Source organism: Oncorhynchus keta, chromosome 34 (assembly GCF_023373465.1).
Source record: "Oncorhynchus keta strain PuntledgeMale-10-30-2019 chromosome 34, Oket_V2, whole genome shotgun sequence".
Classification (NCBI taxonomy): Eukaryota; Metazoa; Chordata; class Actinopteri; order Salmoniformes; family Salmonidae; genus Oncorhynchus; species Oncorhynchus keta.
Genome location: NC_068454.1, coordinates 26,585,674 through 26,598,792, shown reverse-complemented (window position 1 = coordinate 26,598,792; position 13,119 = coordinate 26,585,674). Strand labels below are relative to the sequence as shown.

The 13,119-nt window shown below is 42.0% G+C and overlaps 1 protein-coding gene across 4 annotated transcripts in view; it reads left to right on the top strand.

Annotated features, from left to right (window-relative positions):
• The window catches only part of LOC118366880 (TGF-beta receptor type-2), a 33,497-nt gene extending 20,378 nt beyond the window's left edge, over positions 1-13,119 (top strand). For 2 of the 4 annotated variants that reach the window (XM_035749684.2, XM_035749682.2), the window contains 9 exons: positions 1,076-1,226; positions 4,173-4,375; positions 4,589-4,752; positions 5,056-5,310; positions 5,424-5,600; positions 5,770-6,021; positions 6,322-6,463; positions 6,605-6,732; positions 10,752-13,119. In XM_035749684.2, the coding sequence (XP_035605577.1) occupies positions 1,076-1,226; positions 4,173-4,375; positions 4,589-4,752; positions 5,056-5,310; positions 5,424-5,600; positions 5,770-6,021; positions 6,322-6,463; positions 6,605-6,732; positions 10,752-11,015 (1,736 nt within the window). In that variant the 3' untranslated portion in view covers positions 11,016-13,119. Of the gene's footprint in view, positions 1-521; positions 755-1,075; positions 1,227-3,860; positions 3,921-4,172; positions 4,376-4,588; positions 4,753-5,055; positions 5,311-5,423; positions 5,601-5,769; positions 6,022-6,321; positions 6,464-6,604; positions 6,733-10,751 lie in introns of those variants that run through there. The other 2 variants (XM_052493537.1, XM_035749685.2) reach the window with 2 other exon arrangements.

The window sequence follows — 13,119 nt, the reverse complement described above, 5'->3', positions numbered from 1 at the left end:
TTTAAAAGTAATGGGCCTAGACAGCTGCCTTGGGGAATTCCTGATTCTAACTGGATTATGTTCGAGATGGCTTCCAAGAACACCCTCTGTGTTCTGTTAGACAGGTAAGTCTTTATCCACAATATAGCAGGGGGTGTAAAGCCATACGACATAAGTTTTGCCAGCATCAGACTATGATTGATAATGTCGAAGTCTAACAAAACAGACCCCACAATCTTTTTATCATAAATTTCTCTCAGCCAATGTCTGCAGACGTCATGTTCTGACCTTAGTTATTTTTTCTGTCTTTGTTTTAGTATGGTCAGGGTGTGAGTTGGGTGGGTTGTCTATGTTCATTTTTCTATGTTGTGTTTTGAGTTTGGCCTGGTATGGTTCTCAATCAGAGGCAGGTGTCGGTAGTTGTCTCTGATTGAGAATCATACTTAGGTAGCCTTTTTCCACCTGTGTTTCGTGGGTGTTTATTTTCTGTTCTGTGTTTGTATTTCACCGTTCAAGACTGTTTTCGTTTCGTTCTCGTGTTTTGTTGTTTTTGTTCGAGTGTTCGTTTTCATTAAGAAATATGAATACTTACCACGCTGCGCCTTGGTCCTCCTCTCTCTCTCCCAACGACGAGCGTTACAGCAGACCTTCATACATAATGGATATCCTATCCCTGTCCTTGGCTTTAAGCATTTTTGATGCACACCTCCCCTTCACTAGATGAACCAGAACTGAGTCTGCAATCTATCTAATGTAGCTTGTCACAATAAAGAGGGTGCGCTCTAAACAGCAGAACCTTTGTCAGATTGGTGTCCTAAGAGCCATATTCATTCCGTAATGCTGAAGATCTTTGCTCCAGCGTGATTGAAATTTAAAGGCAATGTTTCCGTGTCAGCAGAGACTGCATTCACGGTAAATGCTGCATTATGTCGGCTCAATCGTGAATTACCTTTAAATTTCAATCGCACTATAATCCTGAACTTTGGCAATACGCATTGAATCAAGCCTAGTCTATAGTTCTGTTTTGTGCCAGTCATTTTATTCAAAGCCAGAAGTGATTTGTTCTGATTAGTGTTTGTGTGTGTGTATTCCACAGGTCTTCCTATCCTCTCCTTCACACACATCAAGACCAACCTGTGTAAGTGGTGTGACTACTCCAGCCCTATCTGTGAGGACAGTGTGTGTTATACCAACTGCTCCCTCTCCTCCTTCTGTACTCTGAGTGAAGAGATTTGCATTGCAATATGGTAAGTGTGACGTTTTTCATCAAAGGACTATCTCCCAAGTTAAAGTTTATTTGCCATATACAGTATAATAAATGAATCTTTTGCACCAGAGCTCTCACTCTCACATTAAAAACATTAAAGATATTTTGAAGTTGGACCGCAGAGTGAAGGAAAAGCAGCCAACAAGTGCTCAGCATATGTGGGAAAAGCATTCCTCATGAATCTGGTTGAGAGAATGCCAAGTGTGCAAAGCTGTCATCAAGGCAAAGGGTGGCTACTTCGAAGAATCTCAAATATAAAAAATATTTTGATTTGTTCAACACTTTTTTTGGTTACTACATGATTCAATGTGTATTATTTCAAAGTGTTGATGTCTTCACTATTATTCTACAATGTAGAAAATAGTAAAAATAAAGAAAATCCCTTGAATGAGTAGGTGTGTCAAAATGTTTGACTTGTACTGTACAGTACATACAACTAGTAATATTGATCTGGTTTAGCTGATAGCTTCCCATTCTATAAAATATATTTTGACAAGGTATATTTCCCAATATACTCCCTTACTGGACTGTTATGCTCCTCTACTTTAATAATTATCCTCATCATGACATTTATTGAACTCTCGGTAAACAGGATATATAGCTGATCCATATGTTTGTATGTGTATCCCAGACAAAACAAATGTTGCTCATAAACATTAATGGAACTGTAGGATGTGTTTCTTTAATGAATGATACTGATAAGAAATGATGGTGAGTGGGGTGTTTGCGATGAGGAGGACAAAGTTCATTTTGGCTTTATTTGAATGTTGCTCACCGTCTGGTATGCTGGGCCCTAGTGGTCAAACCTCTACAGCAGGGAGGGCACCCTTTTACAATTTAACTTCGGGCCCCAAAAAGGCTAGGTCCGGCCCTGACTGCATGTTTGGGTATGGATGTCAGAATGCAGAACTGTGACTGTGGCCCATCGTGATGAGGTCAGATTTTTTGTGGCCCCCACCCCCATAAAAGTTGCCGATCCCTGCTCTACAGTAATAAAGGGTCTTTGATCCCGGTCAAAAGTAGTGCACTTTATAGGGAATAGTGTGCCGTTTGGTACACATTATTGATCTTAGACTTCCTACGAGGGGAGAAACTATCTGCTGACTTCTGAATGACAGAGATAGTGTCCCAAATGGCACCCCTATATAGTGCACTACTTTTGACCAGAGCACTATGGGCATGTAATTTGGGACACATGCAAATTGAAAGAGACTAGTGTTATTAAGTCGGGTGTTGTTGTTGGCAGGATACAAAGGCAGATTGGATTGACCATTTGTAAAATAAAAACTTCCAATCCACGCAAATACATACAGTGGGGAGAACAAGTATCTGATACACTGCCGATTTTGCAGGTTTTCCTACTTACAAAGCATGTAGAGGTCTGTAATTTTTATCATAGGTACACTTCAACTGTGAGAGACGGGAATCTAAAACAAAAATCCAGAAAATCACATTGTATGATTTTTAAGTAATTCATTTGCATTTTATTGCATGACATAAGTATTTGATACATCAGAAAAGCAGAACTTAATATTTGGTACAGAAACCTGTGTTTGCAATTACAGAGATCATACATTTCCTGTTGTTCTTGACCAGGTTTGCACACACTGCAGCATGGATTTTGGCCCACTCCTCCATACAGACATTCTCCAGATCCTTCAGGTTTCGGGGCTGTCGCTGGGTAATACGGACTTTCAGCTCCCTCCAAAGATGTTCTATTGGGTTTAGGTCTGGAGACTGGCTAGGCCACTCCAGGACCTTGAGATGCTTCTTACGGAGCCACTCCTTAGTTGCCCTGGCTGTGTGTTTCGGGTCGTTGTCATGCTGGAAGACCCAGCCACGACCCATCTTCAATGCTCTTACTAAGGAAAGGAGGTTGTTGGCCAAGATCTCGCAATACATGGCCCCATCCATCCTCCCCTCAATACGGTGCAGTCGTCCTGTCCCCTTTGCAGAAAAGCATCCCCAAAGAATGATGTTTCCACCTCCATGCTTCACGGTTGGGATGGTGTTCTTGGGGTTGTACTCATCCTTCTTCTTCCTCCAAACACGGCGAGTGGAGTTTGGACCAAAAAGCTCTATTTTTGTCTCATCAGACAACATGACCTTCTCCCATTCCTCCTCTGGATCATCCATTGGCAAACTTCAGGCGGGCCTGGACATGCGCTGGCTTGAGCAGGGGGACCTTGCGTGCGCTGCAGGATTTGAATCCATGACGGCGTAGTGTGTTACTAATGGTTTTCTTTGAGACTGTGGTCCCAGCTTTCTTCAGGTCATTGACCAGGTCCTGCCATGTAGTTCTGGTCTGGTCCCTCACCTTCCTCATGATCATTGATGCCCCACGAGGTGAGATCTTGCATGGAGCCCCAGACTGAGGGTGATTGACCGTCATCTTGAACTTCTTCCATTTTCTAATAATTGCGCCAAAAGTTGCCTTCTCACCAAGCTGCTTGCCTATTGTCCTGTAGCCCATCCCAGCCTTGTGCAGGTCTACAATTTTATCCCTGATGTCCTTACACAGCTCTCTGGTCTTGGACATTGTGGAGAGGTGCAATAAAATGCAAATTAATTACTTTAAAATCTTACAATGTGATTTTCTGGATTTTTGTTTTAGATTCCACCTCTCACAGTTGAAGTGTACCTATGAAAAAAATTACAGACCTCTACATGCTTTGTAAGTAGGAAACACTGACGATTTTGCAGGTTATCAAATACTTGTTCTCCCCACTGTACATAACCAATCCAAACAAAACCACAAAGTCAAAAGTCAACTATAGGTTTTCCCAGAGACATTTTCCTATTGTAAAATGCCTAACTAAATTCAGTTTACTAGTTTGATAAGTAACTTTATAATTGATCTGTGCATGTGAGTGTATGACTGCGTGTACAGCTTTAACATCTGTTAGTGTCTTCATCTGTGTCCCAGGCGGAAGGACAATGAGAGTATGAGTGTGAAGACGTTATGCCACCAGCCCCAGCAGCCACTGGAGAATATCATGTTGTCAAACTACTCCTCCAACGAGTGTGTGATGGCTCCTCAGCCCTCTGAGGATGGGGTCCTGTTCGTTTGTGGCTGCCTAGGAGAACACGAGTGCAACGATAAGCTTATATTCGACAAGGGCTCCAATGGTAACCACTTATTTTATTCTGGAACCAGGCAGTACATGGTGCAACCAGAACATTTTATTTGAAAAATATTAATTTACAATTGTATATTAATAAAAAATGCAATTTGAGGAAAAATAGGCATTTATAATGTAATTCCAGAATGTACTAGTAATGTATACTAACCCATGATCCGATTCCATGTTGTCTTCAAATTGTTTTTAACTGTGTCCTCAGATTTTTCCAAGCTCAAGAGTAAAGATGTGATTCCAGTGGTGGTGATCAGCCTGGTCCCTCCCTGTTTAGTGGCTATCATCGCTACCATGGCTTTCTACCTGTACCGTACCAGACAGCCCGGCAAGCAGCCCAAAGACTGGGCTCCCAAACGCACACACTACCAGGTAGGTGGATCTACCAGGTATGGAAAAATATACTTTGAGACCCAAATGGCACCCTATTCCCTACAACATAGTGCACTACTTTTGAGCAGAACCCATAGGTCCCTGGTAAAAAGTAATGCACTATATAGGGAATAGTAGGGTGCCATTTGGGACACTGCCATAACCAACTGGAAGCTTTTCATTTATTGTCATGTAGCTACTGTACATTACTGTTTGTGAAAAGGTGTAAAGTAATCCTATATGGGATGGGCAGCTAAAGGCCACTTGATACGTAACTAAAAATATAATTCATTAATTGACCAGGCCTTGGACATCCCAGAGGGACTCAGTGGGGAGGCCATCACCGGCGGTGAGGACTGCCATGGCAAGCTGTCAGCCATCAATAGCGACGCTACATCTGACATGTCTCCCGTCCGGGCCCATAACTTCAACCACAGCACGGAGCAGCTACCCATCCAGCTAGAAGCCTTGGTGGGGAAAGGGAGGTTTGCTGAGGTGTGGCGGGCCAGGCTCCACCACCAGGCAGCTGGTCCTCAGTATGAGACGGTGGCAGTGAAGGTGATGGTTTTCCCTCTTCCCTTTTTTCTCACCCCCCCCCCATTTGTTCTGTAGTTTTTTGTGTCATTTTCATGTTATATAATACTTTGAATAAATGTTTATTTGATTTCAAGATCTTCCCGTCTGTGGAGTATGTGTCCTGGAGCAACGAGAGGGCCATCTTCTCTGATGCCAACCTGGAGCATGAAAATGTGGTTCAATTCCTGACAGCAGAGGAGCGAGGGCCCTCCGGCTCCCCTCAGAGGCAGTACTGGCTGGTCATGGCCTACCACGGCCTGGGAAACCTACAGGTTAGTTTGATTGAGCTTTGTTTTGTTTATTGCTAGGTTGATTAAGTGTATATTGTTGTTATATGGTTCAGTAGAAGACTAGAAGAGATAACTAGTACATTTTATTTTACATACAATTTCATAAAAATGTTGTCAAATAATCCTGAGGGATGGGTCATTCATTCATTAGGACTTCCTGGCGGGCCATGTATTGAGCTGGGCTGAGCTGTGTGCTATGGCTGGGTCGGTGGCTCGAGGATTGGCCCACCTCCACAGTGACACCACCCCTTGTGGGATCCCCAAGGTGCCGGTGGCCCACCGTGATCTGAAGAGCAGCAACATCGTGGTAAAAAGCCGGAGAGAGTGTGCCCTCTGTGACTTTGGTCTGGCTCTGAGACTGGACCTCTCCCTCACCGTGGATGACTTTGCCAACAGTGGCCAGGTAAGGTGAAACAGGTGAAATGACCAAAGTAGTTGCTAAGGGAACCTGTATCAGTGTTCTGCTAAATTGACTAAGCAGTAGGCCTATGCATGCTGCCTTCTGACATAACTACTCTATCTGAAATAATTATTATGGAAAATAACATTAAATTGTAGAGTCATGGTTGAATGCCCCGTTGAATAAAAACTATGCTATATGAATTAAATTGTTTATAAAGCCGTGCTAAAACCAGAATGAATCAGAAGGCCCTTCATGTAGTGTTAATTTGTTTAAGCTACGGTCACTGTCCTTGTTGTCCAGGTGGGTACAGCTCGCTACATGGCCCCTGAGGTGTTGGAGTCCAGAGTGAATCTGGAGGATCTGGAGGCTTTTAAACAGATGGATGTCTACTCCATGGCCCTGGTCCTCTGGGAAATGGTGTCCCGCTGTGAAGTCATAGGAGGTACAATAAGCTATTCTATTATGGGCCAAGTCAGGGGTAAATGTTCTTAACTCAGACTTTGATGAAAGTAGCATCGTCTGTAAATGTAGAATAGATGATAAATAACAAAGGATTTACAGTGTGTTTCCTGTATTTTCATAGAGGTTAAGAGTTACGAGCCGCCGTTTGGCTCTAAGGTGTGTGACCAGCCGTGTGTGGACAGCATGAGGGACCTGGTCCTGAGGGACAGAGGCAGACCTGAGATACCCACCAGCTGGACAACACATCAGGTAAACTGTGTGTTTGCGGGCGTGCGTACGTGTGAGAGCGTGGTGAGGGAACTGGGTAGTCAGCACTTCTCAGTGAATTCAGGCCAGAATTCAATCCGATTGCTCTAGTCGACAATGCAGGTTTTAAAGGAAATGTTACCATGTTCGCTGAGATCGCATTCAAGGACAAGCCTGGAGATGTCGGCTCAATTAGGGTAGCAAGTTAAGGGTAGCAAGTTAAGTTCCTCGGCATACGCATCACAGACAAACTGAATTGGTCCACTCACACTGACAGCGTCGTGAAGAAGGCGCAGCAGCGCCTCTTCAACCTCAGGAGGCTGAAGAAATTCAGCTTGTCACCAAAAGCACTCACAAACTTCTACAGATGCACAATCGAGAGCATCCTGGCGGGCTGTATCACCGCCTGGTACGGCAACTGCTCCGCCCTCAACCGTAAGGCTCTCCAGAGGGTAGTGAGGTCTGCACAACGAATCACCGGGGAAAACTACCTGCCCTCCAGGACATCTACACCACCCGATGTTACAGGAAGGCCATAAAGATCGTCAAGGACATCAACCACCCGAGCAACTGCCTGTTCACCCCGCTATCATCCAGAAGGCAAGGTCAGTACAGGTGCATCAAAGCTGGGACTGAGAGACTGAAAAACAGCTTCTATCTCAAGGCCATCAGACTGTTAAACAGCCACCACTGACATTGAGTGGCTGCTGCAAACACACTGACATTGACACTGACCCAACTCCAGCCACTTTAATAATGGGAATTGATGGGAAATGATGTAAATATATCACTAGCCACTTTAAAACAATGCTACCTTATAATGTTACTTACCCTACATTATTCATCTCATATGCATACGTATATACTGTACTCTATATCATCGACTGCATCCTTATGTAATACATGTATCACTAGCCACTAACTATGCCACTTTGTTTACTTTGTCTACATACTCATCTCATATGTATATACTGTACTCGATACCATCTACTGTATGCTGCCCTGTACCATCACTCATTCATATATCCTTATGTACATATTCTTTATCCCCTTACACTGTGTATAAGACAGTAGTTTTGGAATTGTTAGTTAGATTACTTGTTGGTTATCACTGCATTGTCGGAACTAGAAGCACAAGCATTTCGCTACACTCGCATTAACATCTGCTAACCATGTGTATGTGACAAATAAAATTTGATTTGAATTAGAAATTACCTTTAAATGTGAAGTGCGTTATAGCACGGTTTCCGATTGAATTCCAGCTTGAATGATAATCACATTGATCATAAATAAAAGCTCTGGTTGTGAACAGGTTTGGGGTCAATTCCATTCCAGCCAAAAGAGGAAGTAAACCGAAAAACTGTAAATACAGTTGAAGTCGGAAGTTAACATACGCTTAAGTTGGAGTCATTAAAACGTGTATTTCAACCACTCCACAAATGTCTTGTTAACAAACTATAGTTTTGGCAAGTTGGTTAGAACATCTACTTTGTGCATGACACAAGTAATTTTTCCAACAATTGTTAACAGACAGATTAATTCGCTGTATCACAAGTCCAGTGGGTCCGAAGTTTACATACACTAAGTTGACTGTGCCTTTAAACAGCTTGGAAAATTCCAGGAAATGATGTCATGGCTTTAGAAGCTTCTGATAGGATGATTGACATAATTTGAGTCAATTGGAGGTGTACCTGTGGATGTGTTTCAAGGCCTACCTTCAAACTCAGTGCCTCTGATTGACATCATGGGAAAATCAAAAGAAATCAGCCAAGACCTCAGAAAAAAAATTGTAGACCTCCACAAACCTGTTTCATCCTTGGGAGCAATTTCCAAATGCCTGAAGGTACCACGTTCATCTGTACAAACAATAGTATGCAAGTATAAACACCATGGGACCACACAGCCGTCATACCGCTCAGGAAGGAGACGCGTTCTGTCTCCTAGAGATTAACGTACTTTGGTGCGAGAAGTGCAAATCAATCCCAAAACAACAGCAAAGGACCTTATGAAGATGCTGGAGGAAACAGGTACAAAAGTATCGATATCCACATAACCTGAAAGGCCGCTCAGCAAGGAAGAAGCCACTGCTCCAAAACCGCCATAAAAAAGCCAGACTACAGTTTGCAACTGCACATGGGGACGAAGATAGTACTTTTTGGAGAAATGTCCAAAAAGTGATAAAACAAAAATAGAACTATTAGTGTTCTTCAGCTTGCAAGCCTCCCCCTTTTTCCTCCAAACATAACGATGGTGATTATGGCCACGTGAAGCACAGGGGTGGCAGCATCAGATTGTGGGGGTGCTTTACTGCAGTAGGGACTGGTGCATTTCACAAAATAGATGGCGTCATGAGGGAGGAAAATTATGTGGATATATTGAAGCAAGACATCAGTCAGGAAGTTAAAGCTTGGTTGCAAATGGGTCTTCCAAATGGGTAATGACCCCAAGCATACTTTAAAAGTTGTGGCAAAATGGCTTAACTTGACCCTACTCATCCCTGTCGCGGGATCATTTGTCAGCAACCGCTGAATAGCATAGTGCAACAGTCAAATAATATTACTAAATATTCATATTCATGAAATCACAAGTGCAATATTGCAAAACACAGTTTAGCCTTTTGTTAATCCACCCGTCGTCTCAGATTTTGAAATGATGCTTCACAGCGAAAGCAATCCAAGCGTTTGTGTAAATATATCGATAGCCTAGCATAGCATTATGTACACTTAGCATCAGGAAGCTTGGTCACGAAAATCAGAAAAGCAATCAAATGAACCGTTTACCTTGGATGATCTTCGGATGTTTTCACTCACGAGACTCCCAGTTACACAACAAATGTTCCTTTTGTTCCATAAAGATTACTTTTATACCCAAAATACCAACGTTTGTTTGTCGCATTATGTTCAGAAATCCACAGGAAAGAGCGGTCACGGCAATGCAGGCGGAAAGTTTTTTTATAATCATTCCTCAGGTAGTTTTTAAAATATATATTCGATAATATATCAACCGAGTGTGTAGGTTTTTCAATAACAGCGGGAGGAACAATGGCGGCTTTACTCTGTAGCACAAAAACTCACTCTGAGAGTCCCCACCTATCCACTTACGCAATGTGATCTTTCACGCTAATTTTTCAAAATAAAAGCCTGAAACGATGTCTAAAGACTGACACCTTAGGCAAGCCAGAGAAAAATGACTCTGGTTGATATCCCTTTAAATGGAGGATAGGCATGCATAGGAACAGAGAGGTTTCAAAATAAGAGGCACTTCCTGATTGGATTTTCCTCAGGGTTTCGCCTGCAATATCAGTTCTGTTATACTCACAGACAATATTTTGACAGTTTTGGAAACATTCGTGTTTTCTATCATAATCTGTCAATTATATGCATATTCTAGCTTATGGTCCTGAGAAATAGGCCGTTTACTTTGGGAACGTTATTTTTCCAAACATAAAAATAGTGCCCCCTAGCTTCAAGAGGTTAAGGACAACAAAGTCAAGTTATTGGAGTGGCCATCACAAAGCCCTGACCTCGATCCTATAGAAAATGTGTGGGCAGAACTGACAAAGCATGTGTGAGCATGGAGGCCTACAAACCTGACTCAGTTATCCAGCTCTGTCAGGAGGAATGGGCCAAAATTTACCCAACTTATTGTGGGAAACTTGTGGAAGGCTACCCAAAATGTTTGACCCAAGTTAAACAATTTAAAGGCAATGCTTTAATTGAGTGTATGTAAACTTCTGACCCACTAGGAATGCGGTGAAAGAAATAAAAGCTGAAATAAATAATTCTCTACTATTATTCTGACATTTCACATTCTTAAAATAAAGAGGTGATCCTAACTGACCCAAGACAGGAAATCCTTACTAGGATTAAATGTCAGGAATTGTGAAAAACGGAGTTAATGTATTTGGCTAAGGTGTATGTAAACTTCCGACTTCAACTGTATACATTTTCTTTTTACTTCCTTGAACCCAACGCTGGTTGTCAATAATCAAACCTTCCTGGTATTGCTCTTCCAAACTGCAGGGGATGAATCTACTGTGTGCCACCATCACTGAGTGTTGGGACCATGACCCAGAGGCCAGGCTCACAGCCCACTGTGTGGTGGAGCGCTTTGGAAGTCTAGAAGAGGAGATGGAGCAGGAGGTGTTAGACGCTGTCAACAACAGCCAGGAGTGTCCTCCCTCTGACACCTTCCCTGACTCCACCGGCTGTGATGTGGACCCTCTGGCCCCTGAAACAGATACAGAAGGGACCCTCATCCCTGGGCAGATAAGTGAGATATTATAAGGAGGACTTAAACTTGATCACCAAAAAGAGACATCTTTGTATGATAGATTGAAGGCACTCTACCCTATGAACAAAGAGGAAAAAATATTTTTTCTATGATAGATTGTATCCTTTGAAGGAGCTGGTCTCCGGATTGATTTGTAATATAACCTTTATGAAGTGTCTTATGAATGCACGTATGAACTTTTGCCACTGAAGAGATTCTTTCTGCCCCTTGGAAAGTTGTGTGTACAGGATTCAGGGAACAGAGCAAACAAGCAGACCACAAATCATTATCCCAACTTCACTATCACACTGCAACATGTACATTTTACCAATAATCCAAAAAGCAGATTAGTTTCCAAATCTGAAGTACATACATCCTATAATGAATGATCACATGGATCTGTTCTAAATGCAGGTTGACGTTTATTTTCATGAATCTTGTCCTGGAGGCAGAACTGAGCTATTTCCGCTTAGATAGGCTAGCTGCAAAGAAAGAAATGGGCTATTATTTAATTTTAGTTTAGGGTTAGGCATAAGGGTTAGCAGTGTGGTTAAGATTAGATTTCAAATCAGATTTTATGACTGTGGCAGCTAGTGACCACTCTGCAGAGCTGCCTCCAGAACAGGGTTCATGATAGAAAAATGCAAATTGCACTTAAAATGGAACCTTATTCCCTACAGATTGCACTACTTTTGACCAGATTCCTATGGCTCTGCACTATATAGGGAAATAGGATGCCATTTGGGACGTACAAATGTTTATTATTTGCTAAAGTATAGAGAGCACTACGTTTTGACAACCTTCATTGGTGTACCAGCTATTTAAATTGGTCCTTGCTCCTATTGGAGATAATTTACTATCATTTGTTTTTAAAAATGAGTTTTCCATTGCCTTCTCAGTGTGTAGCCTCAAACAGTGGTGTGGTTCTCATTCCCCTTAATATATCCTAAATGGCTCCCTATGTCCTACATACTGTGGTGCACTACTTTAAACCAGTTAGCGCAGAGCTGAGAGGTTTGCATTTTTCTAAGAGTTTCATTCTGATTAACCACAAGATGCTCTGACTACAAATGGTGAATGCTGTTATATAGGCTAGAGACCACAACACACAAGCTAACAGGGTGAAATGCCTTTTTTAAGATGAATGAGAACCAAGGAGCTTTTAATGATCATTTGAACTGATAGCTGTACACAAGGACTTTCTAAGGATACTTTGATCCGTTTGTAGCTATTGCATACAACTACATTGTCAAGGCTCGTTTTTCCCCACCATGTGAACCATGTGACTGCCTTCATCTGTTTACTGAGACACATAATTAATTTGTTTAATTCAAATCTGATGTCTGAGCATTATTAAGAGGGCATGATCTATCTTTATATACTATGCATCAGAGAACTCACAGTAAGAGCGACTGCTCTCCCAGACAGCCTGGTATGACACTCAGATCTACACCAATTCAGTCATTCACTGACTCTCTTGCTTCAAAGGTAATGTTAAAATCTTTTATCACACTAACCGAGCGGACTAAAATAATTAAAACAGGAGTTGGTGTAGATTTGATTACGCCATTAAGAAGATCAATAGCTTTTTCGCATAGAACTAATCAATGGCTGGGAAAGAAGCACTGTCTAATTGTGAGAGGCATGGCAGTGACATACTCTTTGAATCATGAGCTGGGTCGTGTTAGATTGGCACAAATGGAAGAAAACAAGGTGAAATGTAAAAGTACTCCCTTAGCCTTTATTGGACAAGTCTATTTTTTGATTTCCGTTGCTACGGCGTGCCCTAATGAACACAACCAAGGTTAACCCTCTTCCCTTGGGAATGGTCAAGTTTGAGGATGCACAGTAAGACCATGGCCTTAACTATATGGAGAAATATCTAAGTATGATATTAATGAACTATGCAGAAGACTAAAGAATGAGGTTATTGAACTTCTGATGAATGACCACAGATAAAAACAAAATTGTGAACTGGTTCCACAACATGTTAGCTATTTGTCTTGTAAAATAGGTTATGTATCAGGTCTCTTATTTTGTTACTATTTGTGAGGGGGGGGAAACCCACCACAAAACTGTCATAAAAAGACACATTAAAAAGAACGTCAAGCAGCTTTA